This window comes from Primulina huaijiensis, chromosome 4 (assembly GCF_012295235.1).
Source record: "Primulina huaijiensis isolate GDHJ02 chromosome 4, ASM1229523v2, whole genome shotgun sequence".
Taxonomy (NCBI): Eukaryota; Viridiplantae; Streptophyta; class Magnoliopsida; order Lamiales; family Gesneriaceae; genus Primulina; species Primulina huaijiensis.
In genome coordinates this window covers 22,958,591-22,985,676 of record NC_133309.1, presented here as the reverse complement: position 1 = coordinate 22,985,676, position 27,086 = coordinate 22,958,591, and the positions used below count along the sequence as shown (strand labels likewise).

The 27,086-nt window shown below is 33.3% G+C and overlaps 2 protein-coding genes across 3 annotated transcripts; one reads left to right on the top strand and one right to left on the bottom strand.

Moving 5' to 3' along the window:
- Window positions 1-9,794: 9,794 nt before the first annotated feature.
- On the top strand, window positions 9,795-15,302 carry LOC140975499 (peroxisomal membrane protein PEX14-like). Its single transcript, XM_073439234.1, has 12 exons — window positions 9,795-9,978; window positions 11,000-11,247; window positions 11,399-11,447; window positions 11,552-11,739; window positions 11,904-12,096; window positions 12,238-12,330; window positions 13,114-13,184; window positions 13,290-13,332; window positions 13,419-13,486; window positions 13,620-13,664; window positions 13,764-13,832; window positions 14,522-15,302. Exons 1-12 carry the CDS (start codon window positions 9,921-9,923, stop codon window positions 14,996-14,998), a joined length of 1,602 nt encoding a protein of 533 aa, XP_073295335.1. The 5' UTR covers window positions 9,795-9,920; the 3' UTR covers window positions 14,999-15,302.
- A 3,005-nt stretch (window positions 15,303-18,307) lies between these two features.
- Window positions 18,308-19,360, bottom strand: LOC140974774 (uncharacterized). Of its 2 annotated transcripts, XM_073438258.1 has the most exons (2): window positions 18,935-19,360; window positions 18,308-18,895 (listed from the first exon to the last, which is right to left on the bottom strand). In XM_073438258.1, exons 1-2 carry the CDS (start codon window positions 19,262-19,264, stop codon window positions 18,359-18,361), a joined length of 867 nt encoding a protein of 288 aa, XP_073294359.1. In that variant the 5' UTR covers window positions 19,265-19,360; the 3' UTR covers window positions 18,308-18,358. The 2 variants fall into 2 exon arrangements, with proteins under 2 accessions (XP_073294359.1, XP_073294358.1); XM_073438257.1 differs by having other exon boundaries at window positions 18,308-19,360.
- Window positions 19,361-27,086: the final 7,726 nt, after the last annotated feature.

The window sequence follows — 27,086 nt, the reverse complement described above, 5'->3', positions numbered from 1 at the left end:
TTATATAAACATAATAAATTTTACCCCACAGGGATTTTTATTATATTTATATAACTAATTAGGTTAAAATATCAAATTATATTTTTCTTAATTTACCCACAAGAGATAAGGAAAATACATTTTGATAGTTTTATCATAAAGTTACAAAAAAATCTTATTGAATTAAAATTTTAGCCCACAGGCAAATTTTATGTCACTAGATTTTTAAAACATGAATTAAATTGGTAAAACATGATATTGTCTCAAAAATTTTAAGCATATGATATTTTGTGCTGTTATGCAATCTGCCAGTTTTTCTGATATGAAATGTGACATTCCCGAACTAAAGGGCGACAACTACAAAATATGGAAAGAAAGAATTCTTCTTCAATTAGGGTGGATGGATATTGATTATGCTATACGGAAAGACGAACCATATGCTATTACTGAAAACAGCATTCCGGATGATGTTGATCTTTATGAAAAATGGGAGCGATCTTGTAATGCCTGAGATTTTATCACTGTAATCTGAGATTGATTAAATTATAAATTGACCGGATGATAGACGGACCCCTTCGAGGAAGGAATTGGAATGACATAAGTTGAGTGAGGTGTGAGACCCGAAGGTCTCGCGCATATGCGCGGCGAGATAGCGCGCACATGCGCGAGCTGTGCGAGAAGCTTTTTGCGCGGACAGCACTTTGCGCGCACATGCGCGGCTTGAGGGCGTGCATATGCACGAAGAGGTGCATTGCCATATACCGAGCCCAGAGAATGTGGCGCATATGCGCCAAGAGTTGGCGCGCATATGCGCGGGGTGTTCGGTAGCCAAATGTGAATTCCAGAGAATATAGCGCACATGCGCGGATGAAAGGCGCGCATATGCGCGAGCTGACGGGAAGGCACGCGCCGAGACATAATGTCTCGCGCATATGCGCCGAGGTGGGTCGCGCATATGCGCGAGACGTGTTGAGCGAAAATGAAGCCACTTACCCTTATCATGCAATGGTATATATATATATATATACAAAGTTAATCCTTCAGAAATTAGAAGGGAAAGGAAACGAATCGAGAAAAGTTTCTGTGAATGTGTTGAAAATCTTTACGCCTTTTTGTGCAAGATCCGGCCGTCAGAATTTCAATCCGACTTCAGTACTGTGTTCTTATCGACGCAGGCTTCATACGGACATAAGTTTTGTTACGTTTTGATATGTTTTGCAATTATGCTATTGTCAGAATTGAATAGAATTCAGATATGATGTTCTTGACATGCTAGACATCATAGAATCGAAGTCAGATTAAGAAACAGATTGATTACGGATTTGTTATGATTTTTCAAAGTATATTGATTGACATTGGACATATTTGGATTATGGATTGATTTCAGATTGTATTGGATATGGGTTATGATTGGTAACCGTTATCTGTTGATATGGTATTTACGGGGATATTGAGATTGTGCTGTTATGTCGATGGTTTGAATGAAATTCAGAATAATCAGATTCAGTGTTGAATTGAGAATGGAATATTGATATTATGTTTCTCGATATACCGTTTCAGATTTACAAAGACAGTCTTGAGTTCAGAACTGATATTGCTTCAGACCGAGACGACAAACGGAAGGTATAAGTCAATGTGGTACTGGGAGATCGATACAAGTAGGATATACTTGTGTTTCCCTAAATCACATACTATTTGTTATTATTTGCATTGATTTGATTTGATATGCTTGTTCTATTGATATATAGAGAGCATGTGTTTAGACGAGTGATCTTGTGACAGAAGTACCTGATAGTGGCGGGATCGCCACGGACACATTGCACGATGTCACAAGATTGTGTATTGGCGATAATGCCACAGTCTGTGACGGATAGGTCAAGACACTGGATGTTTGGTTATATCGACGTGGATAGAATCGGAGTTTCTTCTATTACTGTTGGTCGATATAGGAATACCAACGTCTGGAAACCGGGATCCCTAGACTAGGATTGAGTATAGTCTGAGTCGTGGAGTCACGGTTATGATTGATAGCTTGATATTAATTATGTTTCAGATTTTGATATATATCTGATATCTGCTTCATGCTTTATATTAATTATATGATTGCATGTTTCGTTGATTTATACTGGGATTTGTTCTCACCGGAGTTATCCGGCTGTTGTCGTGTTTGTATGTGTGCATGACAACAGGTGGGACAGGTTCAGGGTCGAGGAGATGAAGAGAGAGATCGTGATTAGAGTGGAGACTACGGACTTGATCTGAGATAGGGTTGAACACTTGATATNCTCTGTGTAATGTTCATAAAGACCAAAATCTCTTCTGGTATGCGTGGTTCTGTCGACCAGCATAATAATGTCAAAGAATTACTGAAGGCTATTGATGAACAGTTTCAGTCTTCAGATAAAGCACTTGCAAGCACCCTAATTATGGAATTCTCTTCATTAAGGCTCACCAGTGTGAGAGGTGTGCGAGAGCACATCATGAAAATGCGGGACATAGCGGCTCGGCTCAAGACACTTGAAGTGAAAATGTCTGAGACTTTTCTTGTGCACTACATTTTATGCACTCTTCCACAGCAATATGGACCCTTCAAAATTTCCTACAATACACATAAGGATAAATGGTCGATTAATGAATTAATGACCATGTGTGTTTAAGAGGAAGGAAGGTTGTTGATGGAAACAAGCGATAATGTGTTTATGACCACACAAGGAAAGTTTAAGAAGCAAGCCAAAGTTAAGGGAAAAGGAAAATGAATAATTCCACCCCAACCTGACATCAAAAAAGAATCCAAGTGTTTCTTCTGTAAAAAAACGGGACACATTAAGAAGGATTGCAATAAATTTAAGGACTGGCTTGAAAAGAAAGGTATTCCTACTTCATTTGTCTGTTATGAATCTAATATGATTGATATGATTTATAACATATGGTGGATTGATTCTGGTTCTACAATCCATGTTACAAATACCTTGCAGGGTATGCAAAACCTAAGGAAGCCAATAGGAAATGAGCGGAGCATATATTCAGGAAACAAGATGTCTTCGCTTGTGGAGGCTATTGGGACTTGCTGTCTTATATTGGATAGTGGTTTTATTTTAAAATTGGAAAAGACATTTTATGTTCCTAGTTTTTCTAGGAATTTAATTTCAGTTTCAAAACTTGTACCCCTTGGTTATTCATTTCAGTTTTTGAATAAATCAATAAATTTGTTTTATAAATCAAATCTTATTGGAAATGGTACAATGATTGATGGTCTTTTCTCTATTTCTTTACAAAATAATAACACCACTATGCATGTTCAGGGAGGTATTAAAAGATGTGTTATAAATGAAGATTCCTCTATATTGTGGCATCGGAGATTGGGACACATCTCCATAGAGAGAATTAAAAGATTAGTAAATGATGGAGTACTCAGTACTTTAGATTTTACTGATTTTGAGACTTGTTTGGACTGTATTAAGGGAAAGCAGACCAATAAGTCTAAAAAGGGTGCCAAGAGGAGTACAGAAATATTAGAAATCATACATTCAGATATTTGTTGTCCAGATATGGACATGCAAAGTCCGAAATACTTCATCTCCTTCATTGATGATTACTCACGATACATGTATATCTACATGCTTCATAACAAAAACGAAGCACTTGAAGCCTTTTAGGTTTTTAAGGCTGAAGTGGAGAAGCAATGTGGAAAACATATTAAGATCGTGAGAACTGATAGAGGTGGAGAATATTACGGTAGATACACTGAGAATGGACAGGCACCTGGTCCGTTTGCGAAGTTTCTCCAGGAACATGGGATTGTTGCCCAATATACTATGCCTGGTTCTCCGGACCAAAATGGTGTAGCTGAGAGGAGAAACCGAACATTATTGGACATGATGAGGAGCATGTTTAGTAGCTCTAAACTTCCTAAATTCTTGTGGACTGAAGCTCTTAAGACAGCTGTGTATATATTAAACCGAGTTCCAACTAAGGTTGTTCCAAAGACGCCATTTGAGTTATTTAAAGGTTGGAAACCGAGTTTGCAACATATACGCGTTTGGGGTTGTCATTCTAAAATAAGAGTTTACAACCCACGTGAAAAGAAACTGGACCCAAGAACTACAAGTGGATATTTCATTGGGTACGCCGAAAAATCCAAAGGGTACAGATTCTATTGTCCATCTCATAATACTAGAATTGTGGAATCAAGAAATGCAAAATTTCTTGAAAATGACTTGATTAGTGGGAGTGATCATGACATAGTTTTTGAGAATGATCACATTAATGAACAACCCTCTTATTCAAATGATAGATTGGTCGTTATTCACACCCCTCAAGACAAAATGGGTGTTAGGCAACTGATTACTGAAGTTCCACAAATTGCTGATGAAAATCTAGTAGATCAAGTTGTTAATGAAGAACAACAAGAAATTGTTGATCAACCAAACAACCTTAGGAGATCTACTAGAATAAGAAGATCAGCAATATCTAGTGATTATATTGTGTATTTACAAGAATCGGACTTTAACATTGGAGCCGAAAATGATCCTGAAACGTTTTCACAAGCCATGAGTTGTAATGAGTCAAAACTATGGTTTAATGCTATGAAAGAAGAGATGAATTCTATGGCAGTTAATGAAGTCTGGGATCTTGTTCAGTTGCCTGATGGTGTAAAGGCCATTGGATGTAAATGGGTCTTCAAAACAAAGAAAGACTCATTAGGCAACATTGAAAGGTATAAAGCAAGACTCGTTGCTAAAGGATTCACTCAGCAGGAAGGAATCGATTATAAGGAGACTTTTTCTCCTGTATCTAAGAAAGATTCTCTCCGTATCATTCTAGCATTAGTTGCACATTTTGACTTTGATTTACAACAAATGGATGTGAAAACAGCTTTTCTCAATGGAGAACTAGAGGAAGAGGTTTATATGAAACAACCTGAAGGATTCTTCTCTAGTAATGGTGAGCAATTGGTTTGTAAGCTTAAGAAATCTATATATGGATTGAAACAAGCTTCCCGTCAATGGTATTTAAAATTTCATGATGTTATCTCTTCATTTGGATTCGTTGAGAACCTCATGGATCAATGTATATACCAGAAGGTCAGTGGGAGCAAGATTTGTTTCCTTATTCTATATGTGGATGATATATTACTTGCAACCAATGATAAGGGTTTGTTATATGAGGTGAAACAATTTCTCTCTAAAAACTTTGATATGAAGGATATGGGTGATGCATCTTATGTCATTGGCATTAAGATACATAGAGACAGAATTCGAGGTATTATAGGTCTGTCTCAAGAAACCTATATAAACAAAGTTTTAGAGAGATATCGGATGAAAGATTGTTCACCAAGTATAGCTCCCGTTGTGAAAGGCGATAAATTCAATTTGAGCCAATGCCCAAAGAATGATCTAGAGCGGGAACAAATGAAAAACATTCCTTATGCTTCTGCTGTCGGAAGCTTGATGTATGCTCAGGTTTGCACTAGACCTGACATTGCATTTGTTGTTGGGATGTTGGGAAGATATCAGAGTAATCCAGGTTTAGACCATTGGAAAGCTGCAAAGAAAGTAATGAGGTACCTTCAAGGGACCAAAGATTATATGCTTATGTTCAGACGAACTGAGAATTTGGAAGTAATTGGCTACTCTGATTCAGACTACGCTGGCTGCATTGATTCAAGAAAATCCACTTCAAGATATATTTTCATGCTAGCTGGTGGAGCTGTATCTTGGAGAAGTGCAAAGCAGACATTGACTGCTACTTCCACTATGGAAGCTGAGTTTGTAGCTTGTTTTGAGGCAACCTCACATGGTGTATGGTTGAAGAGTTTCATTTCAGGGCTTATAATTATGGATTCTATATCTAGGCCATTAAGAATATATTGTGACAATTCAGCTGCTGTTTTTATGGCTAAAAATAACAAAAGTGGTAGTCGAAGCAAGCACATTGACATTAAGTATTTAGCCATAAGAGAACGTGTTAAAGATAAGAAGTTACTTATCGAGCACATTAATACTGAATTGATGATTGCGGATCCTTTGACTAAGGGCATGCCACCATTGAAATTTAAGGATCATACAGAAAGAATGGGACTTGGTTCTTTTATGTAATTTTGTTGTAAGAACAAATTAAAGAAACTAAGATGTGATATTTTCTCATATTTGTTGTGCACATATTCATTAATTTGAGAAATATCAATAAAGTAGGACCTCGAATAAACATAGGATTTATTCATTAAGTTATTTGAGAGATATAATACATTGTAATACATGGAAGATAATAATTGTTTTTAGATGACCTATCGCCATAATTCATGTATTTTAATTTCTCCTATGATAAATGAGATATACGGGTCAAGTGGGAGAATGTAAGAAAATAGTGACCCGTAAAATAAACATATTGAAAATTTGTACACGGCAGCCTCAAATTTTGAAAATTGAGATGCGTATACAAATTTGATTTGAATCTCGAGCTCCCAAAACTCTCGGTGATGGTTTGAGTGTGCCTATAAATACCGAAGGCATTGAGGTCCCTAAACACACAATCTCATACAGCAAATACACCATCTAAAGGAGTGTTGGAGTGTTTAGAAGGCTTCAATCTAAAGGAAATCAGAAAGCTTCAACAAATTTTCAATGGCCGGAGGTAATTCTTGATCCGCTTCCGCATATTATTTATCATGTTTATATATGTTTAAAAACATGATTTTTCAGAAAATTTCTAACACTCTATACATTTCCGACGGAAAACAAATTGGAACGGAACGTGAATCCTCAATTGAGCTTGCAAATTTAGAGAAGATAGATTCATGAGATGAGGATAGAAGAAAGCGGTAAACCTGAACAAAGTTTGAATACGATGCCTTAGCGAGATCGTTTGTCACTAATAGCGATGACCCATGCATCGATGATGATCAGAAGGCATATGCTTTTCTGGGGACGTGTTGCAAGTTATTACAATGAGAATCGTCCTACAAGTTCACCCAACAGAAGTTAAAGTGTGATACGATCGCGTTGGATGTAAACGAACCAAACCGTTTGTGAGCTATTCAAAGCTCGTTTCGATAAAAGCTCGTTTGAGCTCGTTTAATGAGGCTCGTTAAGATAAACAAACCAAACTCAAGTTTTACAGTACTCGGCTCGTTAGCTCGTGAACATGTTCGTTGGTAAGTTCATGAGTAATCTTTTAGATGAAAAAATAATAGTTTTGATATTTGATTTATTGATTTTGCATATTATTTATTAAATATATAGAAAAATCTATTAAATTTATTTATTATAATAAATTTAAAAATTTTAATAAGAACAATATATTTTTCTTTAAATATATCATTTACTTTTTAATTAATTTAATGAAAATTTTAATGTATAATTCATATTTATTAAGCTTGTTTAGGCTCGATAAAGGATTGAATAAGCTCGTGAGCCATGCATATATTCGTTAAATAAAGCTTGAGCTCGGCTCGATTATAAACGAACCAAACTCAAACATTCAAGAGTTCGGCTCGACTCGACTCGATTACATCCCTAACATGAGGTATATCGCTTCAACGCAAATTACAATATCGTTTATAGTGCGTATTGAAATAGCCACAATGATGAGGATATTTTGTGACTTGTGTATGGAAAATAATGCGAGGAAAATCACGTCATTGCATTTAATCTCATGCATGTGTGGAAAATCGCAAAAGACCGTCCAATTTTTACTCACAGTATGTTGATCACCTTGTTAGCATGAAAAAGGTGAGGACCTCGGAGTCGGGGGCAAGCAACACCTCATCTAACAGAGATGCAAGTCTACATGTAGACCTAAACGAAGAAGACACTCATCCAATGGGTCAAAAAGCAAAAAAAGAAAGAGAAAAGGCAAAACAAAATAGACCATGAAGGATATGATAGTAAACTTGGACAATATGTTTGTAGAGTTTAGTGTGCATACAAACATGAAAAAGGCTGACGTTAAAATGAAACGAAAATATCTCGAAGTTGAGGAGAATAAAGCAAAATCTGCCTTAACCAAAACTCAATTGAAGGAATACACAATCTTTTCGAAGGGCACTTTGCAAATGACAGAAGAGCAACTTATCTTCCACGAATATTCTATGTCAAGCGATCATGCGAAGATGAAATATGTAATTTTCAATTATTGTATTTCTTTTTTTAATTAATGTAATTTTATTTCAATTAATGTTAATCTACATTCATTAACTATAGTTTTTCAATACATTTGTAATTTAGTCGTTGCAAAGTATAAATTGAAATATAGTTGTTGCAAAATGTCGTTGTATGACAAGAGCATTATATATAGACATTTTGTGCTCTACCATTCTTCGTTAAAATAACATACTATTTGACAAACATATAGACTTGAATTTGTTTCCTCCAAAATGTTTCGATATTCCTGCAGCACCAGCTCTAGCCCTAGTTCCACAAGTGAAAACTGAGTACAAGTTAAAGTTGACGACCAATGTTATGGAGCACGTGACAATCAGAGGACACAACTTGTTCAGGGCTCAAATCGAGGATTTCATGATTATTTGAGGACAAATTACGAACCACGTGACAGTCGAGTGCATCACCAACTCTTTGTCGAATTAGCTGAGAATATTTTGACGCAATACAACAACAATTCATGAATTAGTAACATTTAATTCACATGTTGTTTTTATTTATATGTAAATGTGATTTTTTTTCCTATCTTGTGCACTTTCATTTAAAATTTATGCTAAAATTTTAATTTTAAATAAATTACACTCGTAAAATAAGATGAAATAATTTTAAGTAATAAAAAATAAAAAATGTTATTATTTATTTAAAGTAATAATAATTTAAAAGATGTAAATAAAATTGGAAATGTATTTAGTTAATATAAAATAAGAATAAAGATGGGTGAGTAGACAATGAGACCCATAAATAATGAATGTTATTGTTAAATTGAATGTGAGAGAATGAAAGTATTAATATGATGTATATGTGACATGTGAACTCAAACCTTTTAAATAAACGAGTGAGTGATAATAAAACTCACCGACGTTGATGCCCTTATAGCAAGAAAGTGAAGTGAGACGAGTCATCATCTCACAACGAGCGTAGAATTATATATCGTTTACGCGATATTATTTTAGAATCATGTTTTATGTGTTTGTAGTGTTCAATATAAATTTATTAAATTTACTTGAAGGGTAATAAATTCATTTCATATAATTAAATTATTATGATTATTTAAATGTGTTCTAATTAATTATTATGCTTATTTAAATGTGTTCTTGAGAATAATACTAGTAGAATTTAATTTTATGCACCAAACATGTAAGGGGTGTTTCACATCATAATATTTCCCCCCTTTTCTGAACTAGCTCGGTCATTCTAGATACAATAAATCTTAAATAAATCAAGTGCTTAAAATTATGAGCAGAACTTTTGTACAACGATCTCACAAATTTATATATTTGAAACGAGTCGATCTGATCCATAAAACACTAAAAAATAATATTTTGTCGTTTTACTTCAAATCATCATATATTACATAATATTTTGTCATAACATAATTAATAAATCAAAATAATATTGTGAACGTAAAATAATATTTTTCATAATATACAGTTATCCGTAATACGGATTTAGACATTCTATATTTTTTAGTTAGTTATTATGCGAACCAATTAGTATTTTTGTGTAAAATTATTTATTTCGTAAAAATAAAAGTTTAATATATTATAAATATTCATGCTTATATTATATTTTAATTAATTAACCGGATGAGGTATGAATCATGAATTCCTAATTTTTCATAAATGCAGATATTTTTAAATGACCATTATAGAATTTTTAAGAAACTTTAATATTTTGGGGTCAGGATTGGCTGATTGCAAAAGACGAAAATCCACTGACCGTGGAGTTTAGCGTCTCTGAAAGTCCCGTCAAAATCCATCACCAGGCCGACAGTAAATCCTTATGGCAGCCACCGGTGACGCTCCTCCGAGCTCTGCTGGCCAAAATCGGCCGGACCCAGGTTTTGTTTTTTGTTTTCATCCACTCAAGTTCTTTGATTTCCCATAATCGTTCTTTTAGGGGGAGAAAGTTCAAGCTTTGAAATTTGAGCAAGAATGAATTGTGTAGCTTTTTATTATAGTTAAATTTTCTGACTATTTGAGTCTGATGTTGGCCTGAATTCAAGTTCGGTCGTTTGGTCTGTGTAATCCAGATGATCTTGTGATAATTGTCAGCCTTTATTTTCTATGACTATCATATAAAATTTGACTTTTCCACTTATTAAGGAGCATGAATATTACATTCTTAACTGTTCTCTCTTTAAGCTCTAGATGTTTGGTTTACGTGGATGAGCCTAGCAGGTGGAGGAGCGCCTACAAATCAAAATAGAAAAACAAGATGTCATTTAATGTGAAGTTTTCTAAAAACGCGAGTTGGTGGAAAAAACTCTAAGTTTGTGCACCCTCAGCCACGTCCATTACAATCAGTTTGCTCACGGTTAGATGTCTGAATTATCCGGTCTTAGTACTTCTGTACATGAAAAGAATTTTCTTCATTACAATTTTAGTTTAAATTGTGATTTTTTCAATTACTAAAACTAGAACGTTCTTGGGGTTTAGGGGTTGGCAGAATTTTGGTGGAGCTGATTTACGAGGTAGTGCTTGTTATTGATGGAATGAAAGGCTATGCCAGATTTAGGAGTCAGAAATTTTAGTAATTCATTTTAATCTAGTAATTTACAAACCGTTTTGTTGATTTTTCTGTTTTTAATCGATGACTGGTAGTTATGGTAATGGTTAGTAAATTGGAGTTCATAAATTTAATGTGGCATTTTTGCATCAACTCTGGACATTTATAAAGAGTGATGATTGTTTTGGTGACTAAACTGATCTAAAATGTTTGATGAGATATATGGTCGAATTGATTGCCTGTATAAATATCTATTTATGGCCATCAGGCTATACCTGAAGTATGTTTTCAGATATGAAGCATGTTGGTTGGTCCCAAATCCTGCTATTTGTAACAAGTTTAATTTTGAATAGGGGTCTCACAAGCAATGCAACCATCTATCGCTGATCATCAAGTTACTAAGTTTGATGCTGTAAAGGAAAGTTCACCAACCTCTGTGTTTGTGAACTCCGAACCGATTCGAGAAGATCAAGTGGAAAATGCTGTCAAGTTTCTTTCACATCCTAAAGTTAGGGGATCTCCGGTAATTTACAGAAGATCTTTTCTTGAGAAGAAGGGACTCACAAAAGAGGAGATAGACGAAGCTTTTCGGCGTATTCCAGTATGTCTCTCGCCTTTCCCTTTTTCCATCTTGCGCAGAATAAGTCTAATATCTAGGAAGAAACTATATCTCACTGCCCTTCACATGAAGTCATTTATTTATTTCTTATGAAGTTTCCAAGTACATAATCTTATTACTTTGAAAAAATCAGGATCCTTCCCCACCTGTTGCAACAACACAGCCTGTTGTGACTAATTCGGGTAATTTGTATTTGGCCATGTCAAATTATTTCGGAAGTCGCTTATTTTTCTTAATCAAGGTGCTAATTGTATCTAATTTTTCCTTCTCTACCATACAACTAAAGATGAGCAGATAAAAGCTTCATCAAATGCTCAACAGCAACCTCCAGCACAAAATCTGCGGTCTACATCTGGCATACCTGCTAGCAGTGTTCCAAAAAAGGGCCGATTCACCCAATTTCACTGGTCTCATGTTCTTTTTGCTTTTGGTTTTTTTACGGCATCCGGTGCTGGAACGGCAGTACTTTTCAAGGTATGGATAGTTCCAATGAAGAGGTGCCCTTCGGCAACACAATTCCAATACAAGTTTCATTGTCTTGCACTTGACACTAGCACAGTAATATATGTAGTTACTCTCATCAGAAGGTTTGATATTCCTACTTTTTTGTGACGTTTTCTGTAACATTCTTGTGTCAGAATGCAATTATTCCGAGGTTAAAGTTATGGATTCGCAAGGTTGTATTGGAAGAAGAAAAGGAAGAGGGGATGCTAAAGAAAAACGATAAACGAAGTATTGAAGAAGAAGCTACAGCCGCTGCAAAAGCTGCTGCTATAGCAGCTGCTGATGTTGCCCGAGCAAGCCAGGAGATGTTGATTGCAACAAATGAAGGTATATTTATCATCGACTCTAACCATTGTTTTATAGTGCAAATTGTTTGTTTATTGTTCCAGATTTTGTTGGCCAGTTATTGCTTCACATGGTGGTTTTCTCGCTGTGGCATTCATGATTTACTTTGTCTGTTTTTTTCAGAGAAGAGATTCTTCGAGGAGCTTATCAGCACTTTGAATGTGCAAGTGCGTGAAATGAAATCGATGAGTAATTCTATAAAGAAGTTGGAAGAGGGTAAGGAAGTTTCTTATGGTCCATTTTTATTTCTCCTTTATTTTTGTGTGAATGATTTTAATCTTTCTCTCGGACCGAGTTGTACATGGTTTTTTGGCCATTTATTATTGCTGCATTCTGTATTTATGAGTTTCATGGGCAGAAATCTAGTTTTACTTGAGTAGATTTGCTGTAAATATTATGAAGTTGTTTGTGATTACTAATAATTGACAGAGCCACCAACATCTAGTATAACTAGAATTAGCTTTGTGCATTGCTTAAATGCTACTTTTAATTTCATTTTGGCTTATTTACTAGCTCTTTTGTTTCTCTCTGTCCAAGTTTGTAATTCAGTATCAGCGTATTTGACACATGTTATAAGTGACATCCAGCCTTCCAATTTGCTACCTGAGAGTAGGGATTTAAAACTGCAAATCATATAAGGCAGAAAATGCCAAATTAGCCATTTTTAATTTCTTGTTTGTCTGATCACATTTCATGGAAACCACAATCTGTGGAGCTAATTGTGATTGGGAGCACTGGGTTCACTTGATTGAAGTTTGGGTCAAAGTCTGCCATCTGTTCTAACCTGTGTGTGTTCTTAGATTTTACCGACCTCGTCATATGTGTGTTTTCAACTTAAGTGTTTCACAGATATACCTTCCTTACTCATCCTTCTCTACTTGCTGTGTAAAGACTGTTCTCTTCAAGATTCTTTTCTTGTGTCTGCTTAACATCATTAGTTCCCACAGAATCTGTAAGATGTAATTATGTAAACTGATTCTGTTTTTCTGGTCATGTCAGGTCAAAGTATCAGTAGAAGAATTATTGTAGATGAACAGGATTATCAAAGGGTCTCACTGACCAGTTCACGAGTGAGCTTGTCATAACGTTTCTTTTCCAGTACCATTGATGATAATTGATCTTTTGATTAGTAGCGGGGTTGATGTTGATTTTTAACATGTGCTGTGGTTTTCCAGCTACCTTATACCAATGGCAAGGCAAACATTGATTCACATTCAGGTTGCTATTCTTTCATCAGTTGCTGAATTCTCGTGCTCTTAATGAGTTGGCTATCACCTTTTTGATATTTTGAGTGCTCTTTGCAGTGAGATCTCTGTCACCGCCTGCATACGTGGAACCTTCTGTCGATGTTCAATCTAAGTCGTATGGGGAGGTATTTACTGTCCCTGAGCATGGAAATATGTCAAGCCTTTTGTAATCATATAATATTCAAGAGGCATTGAACTCTTTTTCTATATTCGCCATCTTTCCTTATGTTCTTTATAATATGCGGAATTGTTTTGCAGATCATGGATATGATTCAGAATGGGGAGAACCCTTTCAATATCAGGGTTAGTCCATTGCTATTAATAATGTTTCTGTTTATTTCATGCTTATAGTTTTGAAGTTGTCCCCATTGGTGTATCAATTTTTGCATTTTGTCACCTCAGGATGTCAATGATGCTTCGTCAAATCCAGATCAACCAGTGTTAAATCCTCGTTCAGAGCCTAGGCCAAAGGTTTGCTGCCCATAATTGTTGACTATATCTTTCTAATAAAAACGTCAATTGTTACTTGTTTCGACGTCAATTGGCGATGCAGGATATTTTTAAAAACTACTCATCTGATACATCCATATTATATGGTCTTCTTGTCTTTTGTGTCTTATCTATATCCTGGAGACATAAGTACCATAGATCATATTCTGTTAACTTGGATGAAGCTTTTCAAACATGTCTAGACACAAGCCAATACTCCCTTTCACGAAACATGCACCTTGACTCTCCTTAAAGGCTTGAGGTGAGTTTTAAGTATGCCTCACAATTATGAATGAACGGTTCTAAAATTCAATGTGAAACACAGTATAATAGATTACGTTTTCTGTTTTTTATTTTAGTCAATGGCTTGGAAGTTAAATATTCATTTCTGTGTGATAAATTTTGGATACGTCTGGATTCCCGAATATAATGCCTTGATGTACCTGATCTCAAGGCGTGTGACTCGTCCGGTGCCCCTATGCTTCTGATCACCTTGGCTCCTTAGTGTGCCATGCTCCTGCAGTTACTGTGATCCAAATATCTTATTGCTAATTTAACTCTGGCATAGACACGCGGTATTCTTGCACGAATCATAATATTTTAGGAGTTAAGAGAACATTTGTGGCAGACCTTTAGGGTAATAGCATTAATGTGTGGCTTGTTTCAATCAGCCTTGGGAGTTTAGTCGATCTCAGAACAGCTCCACCAACGTTCTCGATACTCAAGAAACTGGTAACATTTCAAGTTACAGACTCCCAGATAAGCAGTTGAATGGAGACGATCCAGTGCCTTGGTGGCAGCGACAGAATCCTAGAATCACAGAAATTGAATCCGACAATGATCAGAAGTTCGGACCTTCCAACAGGTTGGGTACTGAGCGACCAGTTCAGCATTCATGGATACCTCCCCAGCCACCACCTGTTGCGATGCTCGAAGCCGCTGCAGCTATACGACAACCAAAGAAGCAACCATATCAGAAAGAGGAAATGACTGATGATCAATCACTAGCTCGTGCTCCAGATGTAACCGATGAGTTGCAAAGAATCACAAAAATCTCTGAATCAGGTGGTTTCGTGGATACCGATGGTGAGTATTCCCAAGTTTCTTCAACTGAGATACAAAAGGAAGATAATGGCTCATATTTGTAGGCCCGAAAGATTGAAGAACATCAGTACATCTTGAATTCAGGTACATATACCACTTTAGTGTCCTTGATAAAAGGGATGAGACAACTTTATCAGTTACAAGAACTCATCACCCTGGTCTCTGCACTTTTTTTTATTAAGATTTGTGAAGTACTGCCAAGATCATGCATCTGCATTGACTTGATTATAGCGTATATTGCTGTATATTTCGACGTAGAGACACGCCTACAAATTATTATGTGTAACGAGACATGACGGGTCGTCTTCCTCTATCTATTATTGTGGCTATCCAATGTGTTTTCATCAACCGAATACTCCTGATCTGCTCGTGAAAACCTCGAAATTTCTTGTACCCTTTTGGTTTTTGGTTGTCCATCTGGCTTTACCTAGAGGAAATAAATCATCAATTTAATTTAATGCAATAAGAAGGTGACAAGGGAGGTGTGTAGAAAATTCGATGCAACCTTAAGAATGGATCTCACATGTAAAAATAAATGTGAGTGCCGGACGCACCCCTACTAGCGCAAGGATAGCATTGAATGGCATGCGTGATAGCGGCGAGCGTAGTCTATTTTGACATGTATCTCTAAATGTATAACATCCCACCTGACTATATTTGTGTGCTAGTATGTCTGCATTCACGTTAAAATATTTTTTTTTTATTTTTTCCTTTATAAATTAAATTTGAAAAAAAATTACTAAAAATATATATTAGAATGAAATTAAAAATATATTATAAAGGATGGATCATTTTGAATAATTTTATAAATAATTATTAGCATTTACTCAAGAGGAGAAATTTTTTAAAAAAAAAATAGTAATAGATGTGTGAGTTTGTGAATTGTGAAACCAAAGTTTATGCAGAATTTTGTTGTCACGTTATTGACTTTTTATTAGGATTTAAAGTTTCTATAAAGTTTAATTTAATGTACGAGTACAATTTAATTGACAAATAGTTTATTTAATTTTCAAATTTGAAATTTTAGCATTACTAGCAGAATAGAATAAAATATTAATGCGCCATGCATGATCATGTGATAGCCTTGGACAATTTTTTTTATATAAAAAAAAAAACAAGCTATAATTTTATAGAAAATATTTAAAATAAAATTTATTTATTTTCACAAGGAATGACAACTTTAGTGGATCACATGATATGTTTGAATAAACACCTATCACAACAAATATATTAAAATAAAATAGAAAAAACAAAAATTAATTAAAAAATAATGTGATATCAAATATTGCTACGTATAAATCGAAATTTGTATTTAAAATTATTATGTATAAACCGGAAAAAATTTCACTTATTGTTTATAACTCGAGAAAATTATGTTTATATTTTATTTTATTATTTTGATCATTTATATTATTGAATTTTAGTTTCAGTAATGTATCTTTCGATTTTTCATGGGAATGTTGCCTTGTCACTCTTTCCCGGAATGTCACCTCGTTAACAAATCAGCATTACGTAAAAAAAATTAATTAAAACTGTCGAAAAACAAAAAAATAGCATACTAAAACTAATATTTGATAATATAGATAACCAAAATCACAAAAAATATATAAACAAAACCAAAATCACAATTCTCCCGTATTACTGAATCCATGTTTGTTCGCCTACAATCTATTGCCATGACTTTATTAGCAAGCAAATAAAGATTATGCAAAAATTTTAAATATTAATTAGTAAATTATCGTATATCGATAATAAGTTATCAATTACAATAATTTCAAACCCGATAAATCCATAATTTTCATCTATATTTTAAAGTCTTAAAATGTAATGAATGTCTTGAAAAATTTTGGAAGAAAAATAAAACTATATTTATATATAACTCCATAATTTCCATCTATATTTTAAAGTCTTAGGATGTAATGAATGCCTTGATAAGTTTTGGAAGAAAAATAAGAACACNGTTGTCAAGTCTATGAATTCCAACATCGGAGAATTAAATTTCAAAAGAAAAATGAATATATAAAATTAATTGGAAAAAAATTAGTTAGTAGTTCACAACTTGTACGTGGAACTTAAGTTTCCTTTTCAGACTTACATTAAATTATTATTTTTTCCCGAAAATCCTAAAAAAAATAATCTTCAATCATATATTTTATATTTTTAGTGCATGAATTAATGTTTTATATAATTAATATATGGTATCTTATGTACTTTTAATGTGTGAAATAAAATATGGAAAAGTTAGAACATTTTAGATAGTTTGCATTTCTATGTCTTTTGTACACTTATGCTACATCACGATACCAGTTAGGAAAAAATAGAATTCACTTGGATAAATTATTAGATATCGTTTGACTCGTGGAATGTGACGATGAAAAATGTCTGTTATATGAATGACACGATTATAACTTTAAATTTTCGTAGAACTTGAGTCAAAAAACAGATGAAACAAAAATGTATAATCAATGAATATCGACAAAGAGATATAAAAAAGAAACTATTTTCAGCCTTACTTGAAGACTCTTGCTCTAAATAAAGCTAACTACGTATTTCGTGAGATCCACGAAGAAATCTGCGGAAATCACCTGGGGAGAAGCTATGCGACATGGCTATTCCTAGCCTTTAGTGAGGCGTGATGCGAAAAAACTAGTAAGGCAGCGTCGAGGCGTGCCAAGAACGTGCCAATTTGAATCATAAGCTTCATGGCTTTTGCAATCCATGGAGAGCTCATTACCTTCCGCACAACGGAACATGGATATCGTGAGACCTTTCCCACCAACTTCCGAGCAAAAAAAAGTTTATTATCGTCACAATAAAATGTCCATGCCATTTTAATGTAATTGAACTAAATATCTGAAGAAAAGCATGCAATAAGTTGTATATGCCATTTGCTGATTATTACACATGCTAATTGTTTCACTCAATTATGAGTTCAACCATTCGAGTAATTTCTATTTTGTTTCAGATTTTGTTACTAGTTTTTTTATTTATTACAAAATATATTGTAATAAATTGTCTTCCATTACCAAGACTAGTATTGTAAGAATCAAAATATGAACACAATTAAATGCAACCATAAATTCATTAAAAAAAAAAAAACCAGTGTTCCTTAAATAACAAGCAAAGAAGTTAAATTTTCTTTTGAAAAAACAAACAAATCTCTAAAAATTATAACTCAAATTTAAGCGTATGTCTCTTGTGAAACGGTCTCACGAATCTTTATATGTGAGACGGGTCAACCCTACCGATATTCACAATAAAAAGTAATACTTTTTCATGGATGAACCAAATAAGATATTTGTCTCATAAAATACGACTCGTGAGATCGTCTCACACAAGTTTTTGTCATTTATCAAAGACACAAAACATTAAATAATAAAAAAAATAATCACAAAAAAAAATTCTTAAAAAGGCTTTGAATTCTTGGTCAACCCATTTCCACCGGAAAAAAACCCCACCAAATCTTGTCTGTACGGTAAGTACGTCCGCCGCGGCGGTGGAGGTCTCAATTTCCCGGCAGTTGCCGCCTGTTCTTCGACTCGGTATTCGTTCTCTCTTCTGTTCCAGCTGTTCTTGGGTGTTAAAAAGACGAAATTTTCCTTCCTTCCTTCACTGTGGCTTCTGCTCAATAGCTCTTTCAACTTCAGTTTCTTGTAAATCGACCCCGTGGAGGTGCTTTTCTTGCACCGCCGCGCCGTTTCCTCCGGAGACTCCGCCTCCTCAGGAGTAGGCTTCGGCGGCCAGACGCAGTACATCTCCTCCGGAACACTTTCCTGCTCATCAACATCCGAGGCGGCTTTCGGCTGCCACACGCAGTACATCTCCTCCGGAACTCCTTCCAGATCATCCACATCCGACGACGAGCAAGACGACGTCGCTGCCGTCTCTCTTTCCTCGATAAGAAGCTTCATCAACGGCAGCCGAATCGTCTTCTTTCCGTTCTCCTCCTTGTTTGCATCCATATTCACTTTCCTGATAACCAAATCTCCATTTAGGAACGGGTAAACCGGTCGAATCTTACCGTCGTGGAAGATTTCGTCGGCAGAAATCGTAGACGACTCCGAATCCCTCGTGACGAACTCGAACTCGAATCCTTGATCATCCTCATCTCCATCCCATTCTCCACCTTCCCTTTTCACAGATTCTGAATCCACTTCCCTCTCGAAGTAGAACTCATCGTCGTAGAACTCATCGGACTTCTCTTCCGCCGCGTATTCCTCCACAGCCCGGGCGGCTATCTCCGTCAGGTCACTGTTAGAATGGCCGTTGGAACTCGGAGAGTGCGAGACCGCAGCATCATGCGCTTGCATTTCTTCGAATAATCTTCGGAAAATTGTGAGATATTCAGTGTATGGTAATGAGACTGGAGAGCTAGAAATTGTTATAACGGAGGTTTGTGGTGAGTATTTATAGAAGGAAAATATTTATTATACTCTTGTTATACGGTCTCACGAATTTTTATCTGTGAGACGGATGAACACTACCGATATTCACAATAAAAAGTAGAGTGGGTCTCATGTGAGACCGTCTCACGGATCTTAATCTGTGAGACGGGTCAACCCTACCCATATTCATAATAAAAAGTAATACTCTTAGCATAAAAAGTAATACTTTTTCATGGATGATCCAAATAAGAGATCCGTCTCACAAATACGACCCGTGAGACCGTCTCACACAAGTTTTTGTCTAAAAAGTAATATTCTTAGCATAAAAAATAATATTTTTTCATGGATGACCTAAATAAGAGATCCGTGTCACAAAATATGATCCGTGAGATCGTCTCACACAAGTTTTTGTCAATAAACAATGTGACGGTCATATGCTCACTTAATTTGAAATTCAACATCTTTACATCATTTTATGTCCGTTCGAGTTTTAATATCATATTTCTTCATCTTATCTAATTGATGGTAAAAAAAATGAATTATTAAAAGTTTGTAACAATATAATAATTTATAAGATACTTGGAAAACAATGTATAATTCGAGATTTTTACTTCCGATCTTTTTTTTTCCTAAGGTGTTCGCACAAACATTTGAAAAAAAAAACAAATCACGCGAGATTAATCAATATGTTTTGTATTGCGCAAAATGCTCGCACTAACATCTTATATAAGACATACCTGAAGTGCTATTTCTGGAGGAGCAAAAAATCTTTTGTATAATTAGTTGTTTCTAAGAAAAATATTATAAATATTTAAAATAACTATTTAGATCTTATATATAAATAATATATTTGAAAACATAACCATGCATTATATGTACCAGATTTGATATGTTTTAATTACTTTTTAGATTTTGAAAATCTAAAGATATTCAATAAAAATATTAATATAATCTATAAAAGTATAATGTTATTCAAAATATATTTTTGTAGAGTTTTAAAAATCAAGTGTATTCAGTCTTGAATTTTAAAAACTCTACAAAATATAGAGTTATTCAAAATGTTAATAGACTTTTAATAACTCCATATAATTCATTCACATTCAAACACTGAAGCTTAAGGTTCTGTGAAACTTAATAAAAATTTATCAAATTTTCAAAAATCTATATATCATTTAAAAAATTCATTAAATCATTGGATTGGATACATCCCACAAAATTATTCAAATTCATTTGTAAAGATCGTATAGAGCTTTTCAAAATAATCTTGATATCTTGTATATTTGAATTATTGAGAAATTATTTTTTATCGTTATTTTCTATGTCTTTTATTCATTTAATTTATTGATTAAGTTTATTGTGAGACTTTCTTACAGATTTTTTTTCGTAAGACAAGTCAACTACTTCACTATGTTTATATTTACAATAAAAAATAATATTTTTCGCATAAAAATAATAATTTTTCACAAATGACCTAAATAGAATACATATATCACAAAATTATTTCGTGAGACCGTCTCAAGTTTTTCAACCTAATAAGAATAATGTGATTAAATATAAAATTATTGTATAAACACAATGGTTACATATGAATCTATTTTCATATTTTTGAGAAAATATTTCAAGAATTTATACATTAGATAATATATATTTAAATGATATTTTATTTTTTAAGAGATATTCTGTACTGCGATATCATGTCATACAAAATTAAATTAGTGATGCCAGATTTAAAATATATACTTTTACTGCTAATAATAATATGCGATATATTTTAAAATATAATTTTTCTTATTAAAGTATGATATATTAATATTCAGAAATCCCATAAAATTTTTATTTTTTAAAATATATAAATTCGATCAGATAAATTTACTGCTATCGTATTAAAGTATGATATGTTTATGTTCATGTTTTACGATGTTAGTTCTCTATATTATAAAACTACAACTTGGTCATTTATATTTCAATTTTTAATAACTTATTTTTTTCTTAGTATTTACATGTTACACGTGTCAATTCAATAGTCGATGTCATATTGATATCACATCAGCACATCGAAAAACTGATAGAAAATAATACGAATAGATAAAAAGTCACCGATATTCAAGACCAAAATAAAATTTTTCACGTCTGAAAAAAGCAAATGTTCCACGAGAGGGGCGTGATTGATGAACTACGGTGCAGAATTATAATTTGGGTTATATTTTTACACTTGGCACTTAGAATTTTATGCCATGGAGATTGTTCACTTCGACTGGATCTCTTCTTTCAATTCTAGCCATTTAAAAATTATTATTATTATTATTATTATTAGTGTTTTTCGGTGACATGTTTCGATTATCTTCTCGTTACTTAGCAAAAATGACCCCTCGATTCATGTACGATATACTATAATTATTGCTTAAATGATTAGCACAAAAACTCTTGTGAGATGGTCTCACGGATCAATTTCGTGGGTCGAATCTCTTATTTGGGTTATCCATGAAAAAAGTATTACTTTTTATTCTAAGAGTATTAGACATCAATTCCGTAATCGCAACGAATCGATTGCTAGAGTTGATCTCTACCAATTGAGCTATGATAAAATAAGTTTTTTTACTCAATAAAATAAGTTTTTTTTTTAGTTGAATAAAATAAGATATTGATATTGATAAATAAACAAAAATTCTAGAGTCTAGAAGAATTGGACAATGCCACGTCATCTGTTTTTGGGGGAAAAATTGTGGTAATCATTAATAATTTATTTTCTAGAATAAGTTTTCTTGTCGGATTAGATTATTAGATCTTTTCGTTTTTCCTCCGAAGAAATTATATATTTTTTTGTTCAAAAAATTAAATGATATTTCTTTGGGAATGATTTGTGACTTCAAATCAATTATATTCAATGATATATTACTCATCTTTATCCGATAAAAATTGATTGAAAAATATCCAGAACAATTTTTTTTAAAAAAATTAAAAATTCTATATATAAATCAGGCAACCGTCTAGGCGGTTCAAAAAATCGAGGCGATAGATGACCGACCAGCATCTAGGCGTCGTCTTTTAAAACACTGTTTCAAATCTATTCCAAGTGTATGGATTTTGATCATGGTGTTCTTTTAAGCTTTACGAAAGAATTGTATTACATATTTGTATAATTTATAAAAATAAAACGTAAATTTTTAGTAATATGGTTATATTTATATGAATTAAATCATCAACAAATTAATAAAATCACTTTGGTTCAATATAATTTTATCTAAAATTTGAGTCAAATTACAATATGTAATAATTTCAACTTGCAGTTTGAATCATATATCATTAATTTTTGCAATGATAATATTCTTTTTATTTTAATATAAATCAAATTAATTATAAAAAAAACTGTAGAAACACGCAACGCGTGTCAATGATCACCAGTAATAAAATAATATGAAGTGACCCATAAGTTTTAAATGGCAATTTATTTATTTTGGCACCATTTTAAATCAAAATTGTTTCGAGAGAAAACTAATTTTTAACCTTATTACAAAAGAATAAATTTATTATAATCGATTTTAAAAAAAGTCATTTTCAAAATATAAATGTGCACATTAAGCTGCTCCACAAATTTCTAGTTAAAAACAAATTCCATTGCATACGATGTCACAAGGAAATTTAGACACCATGTGATTTTTTATTTTTATTTTTAGAAAATTATTTTTTTAAAAAAACATATTAATAATAATATGAGTTTTCATAGTGGCAATATCCCATGGGTGTGAAAAATCCGAATTTTGATGCTTAATAAATAACCATATGTTATTTTTTGTGATAGCCAAACTTTCTTTCTTTTTGTTTGTTTATTTTTTTTTATTAAATTTTAGGGAAATTTTCAATTTTCTTCGTATGTATTTGCTTGTTTATAAAGTTCGTAATATTCGTTGTTAAAATTATGTCTTAATCCTCTATTTTTTAATTTTTGACAATTTTATAAAATGGTTTTTTTTTTTTATTGAGAGTGATGATATGAAATTGCGTACATCATACATGAGTGCTACATTGTTGAAGAGATCAAAATTCAACAAAATATATTACTAAAATCGTAAATAGACAAATATATAACTTGAGCTTAAATTTCATTGCTTTTGTAATGAAAATCTATTATTTAATAGTACGGTTACAAATTTGTGGCACCCCAAACTTCGCTACATAATCATACAATATGTGACATCATATGCATAAAAAAAATTCAAGGACGTAATAATATAATTGATATACGACAAAATAGTGCAATTAGCACAATATTTACATCAGTTGAGCAGAAACAATATAATAAGTACACACACGTAACTCAAATAAGACAATGAGATGTACTGTCTCTGTCCACTATCAACTACAAGACTTTTTGACTAGACAGTCTTATAACATGTCCAACAGAAACAGCTCCTGAAAGGTGAGCATCTACAATAATCATCATCGTAATACATAACAATTATATTAACAACAACACAAGATATAACTGTTATCATAACACGGGTAGTCCCTTCGCTGTTTCTAAACAACCAATCGAACCAACAATATCAACAAACATCACTTTTATTCCACTGCAACAAACAACAACAACGATATGTTGCACTCCGAATTCGGCGACAGCACTATCGTCAATACGTCGCTCCCCAACTACTGTGACAAACAACATGAATGATATGTCGTACCCTAATTCCGGCGATAACAATAGCGTCAAAATGTCGTTCTCCTACTATTGCAACAACAACAACAAATCGCTGCCCAATCACCGACAGCCAACAATATAAACAATAATAAACAACAACAAATATAATATCAAATCACCAATTTTTGGTGATTTGCTATCGTTCAACACAATAATATTTATCAATACTAAACAATAACAATATATTCTCGTACGTCAATACGTACTTGATAATCGAATATATATATATAATTTGGCTATTTCTTTGATCCTGAGGCTTGTGACGTATCTATATAATTTAACAACAATTATCATATCATTGTCATCGTATCAAAACAACCATAATAGCCTGAAATATATAACATCGAATAGCCTAACAACAATTATTTCCACAAAATTATAAAACTCAATTATTGATCTTCATCGTTCAATAATTAATATTCCGGTGTATTTAGTTATCAATACTAACATCAAATACACCTTAATAAATTAATTTCGAGTAATAGGATATATAAAAACACCTAGTAACTATAAAAATTTCATATTAATAGATAATCTATAATACTTCTTAGACTCCGAATATATAATCAAAATTAATAATAATTGATAAACTACTCCCCAATTTCAATCCAATAATTAAAATCTCTAATTATAATAAATTGATAATAATTCAAAATAACACCACTATAATATTCTATTCTTTGTTAAAATTATACATTATCTAACAATCTTCGATTTCTGTATGATTTAACAATTTATCGGATTTATTCCAGAAATTGACGAATTTCAAACATCACCAAAAATATAAAATTTATACCTCAAATCGAAGAGCTCGTGTCAACGATCTCAGAACTGAAGTCGGTTCGTCAATTGGATAAACCGATAAATCGCAAGATCAAAAAGAAAATTTATTCTCTCCTTTATTTCTGTCTCTATCTCGTATGAATTCACCCACTCAATTAATTTTTAATTTTTTTAATATTATATTATAATAAATAATATAATATAATATATCATATTTAACATTTCCAACTGCGAACTATTTTTTTGGACCAGTCAAAACGATTAAATTTTTCAAAACTCAAAATACGAAACTTCTATATTTTTTAGTTTACTATGTCATCTCCAAATTTCAAATCATTTGGACTTCTTATAACCAATATATGTCATTTTACATTATTTTAACATCGTTAATTATTTAGTAATCTCACATTACTAAATCTAACAAATTTTGATAATTATTTTGTAGGACCGAGTGCTTACCGCTTTACCAAAAGCTATAGCTGGTGGTAATAGTGCAACTCAAATCTTTTAAACCGCACAGCAGCTCAAGCACTACGGTTCAATCGCTCTACCATGCAGGGACAATTATTGCATCCACCATATTTCACACATTGCCAAATTAGAATTGCAACATAAGATCAAATTCTAAGAGGATTAGTCGGCAAGTACTCAAGAATAAAAAAGCATAATTTTGGATATAGGAAAGGAAGAAAATCTTGATAATTATATATTGAAGCGCTTATAGTCGATGTTAACGATACAACTTCGCAATTTTAAACGATATAGCAAGATAATTATTGCACCTCAACGTGTACAAGTCTGGACATATTCATGCTTGAAATCCATATCATGCACATACATTTCAGGAGAGACTAGATTATCAACACCATAATCAAATTCTTCGGAACTCGGATTAATTAAACTGCTCCATACCGGGTTGAACGATCAGCAATCAAATATTGAAGATCATTTGAAAGTTAAGCATCAACTCGAAGGCGTTCCGACCGACGATCATCCGATCTCAACTGAAACTTCCAAACTTGTTACTATTTTTTCTTGATAGCCTCCTAGATCTTGTCCCCTTCAAGAATTCTACCCAAGCCATTTATCCCCAACCCGACATTCTTTCTCATTGAACGTTCAATGAGTCCCATTTTCGCGACGACAAAGCGGATAATTCCAGGATTCCGGTTTCTTGATCATGTCCATGTAACTGTTACTGGCTTAGAAGAAATTCAGAACCTTGTGAGTAAAGTTAACTTGGTCCACTCTCAAAAAAATTCCAGCTGCATATATATAAATGATTTTCCGCAGCACGTCATCAACGACGTGCATTAAAATCACGCTGCGAATATTACTTTTAACGGCGTGCACTCATATGTGCGCTGTTGATATCATTGCACTTGACAATATTAACGGTGTGCTTAAAAAGCACGCTGCGGATATTACTTATCTGCGGTTTGCTTTAAGCACGCCGTGGATAAGTAATAAAGCACGTCGCGGATAAGTAATATCTGCAGCGTGCGTTTATGTGTGCCGTTAAAAAATTATATAAACGACAGCGTGTATGTAAATATGCGCCGTTAATATTTAGCGACGGTTTTTTAAAAACCGTCGCAATATTTATATTAGCGAAGGTTTTTTTAAACCGTCGCTAACATTAGCGACGGTTTAATACAACCGTCGCGAAATTCAAATTAGCGACAGTTATATTATAACCGTCTCTAATAGCGACATTATTAGTACGTCGCTATTAGCGACAAATTAACAACCGTCGCCATTAGCGACGGTTTAATACCAATTCGTTGCTAAAAGCGACGGTAAAACCAAAACCGTCGCAAATTGTCTTTAAATATCACCACTCGAACCATATCCTACCACACCACTTCATAACACTTAAATTTTTTCTTTACCAAGCAATTTAAATTTCGATTTAAAGTATGTTTTTTTGTTTCGATTTTTTTTAAAATTTCGATTTAATGTACGTTTTTTTGTTTCAATTTTTTGTAAATTTTTAAGTGTTAGTTAAGATGAATATTGTTATTATAGTGTACGTTTTTTTAAGATTTATTAAATTATAATTAAACGTAATTTTTTTTATTGTAATAACAAGATTAGCGACGGATTTTATTTTAATTCGGTCGCTAATTAGAGACGGGATTTTTGAAACACCGTCGCAATTTAGCGACGGGCTTTTAAAATATTCCGTCGCTAAGTAGCGACGGCATTAAAATAATATCCGTCGCTAATATTAGCGACGGAATGTTAAAACGGTCGCTAATTAGCGAC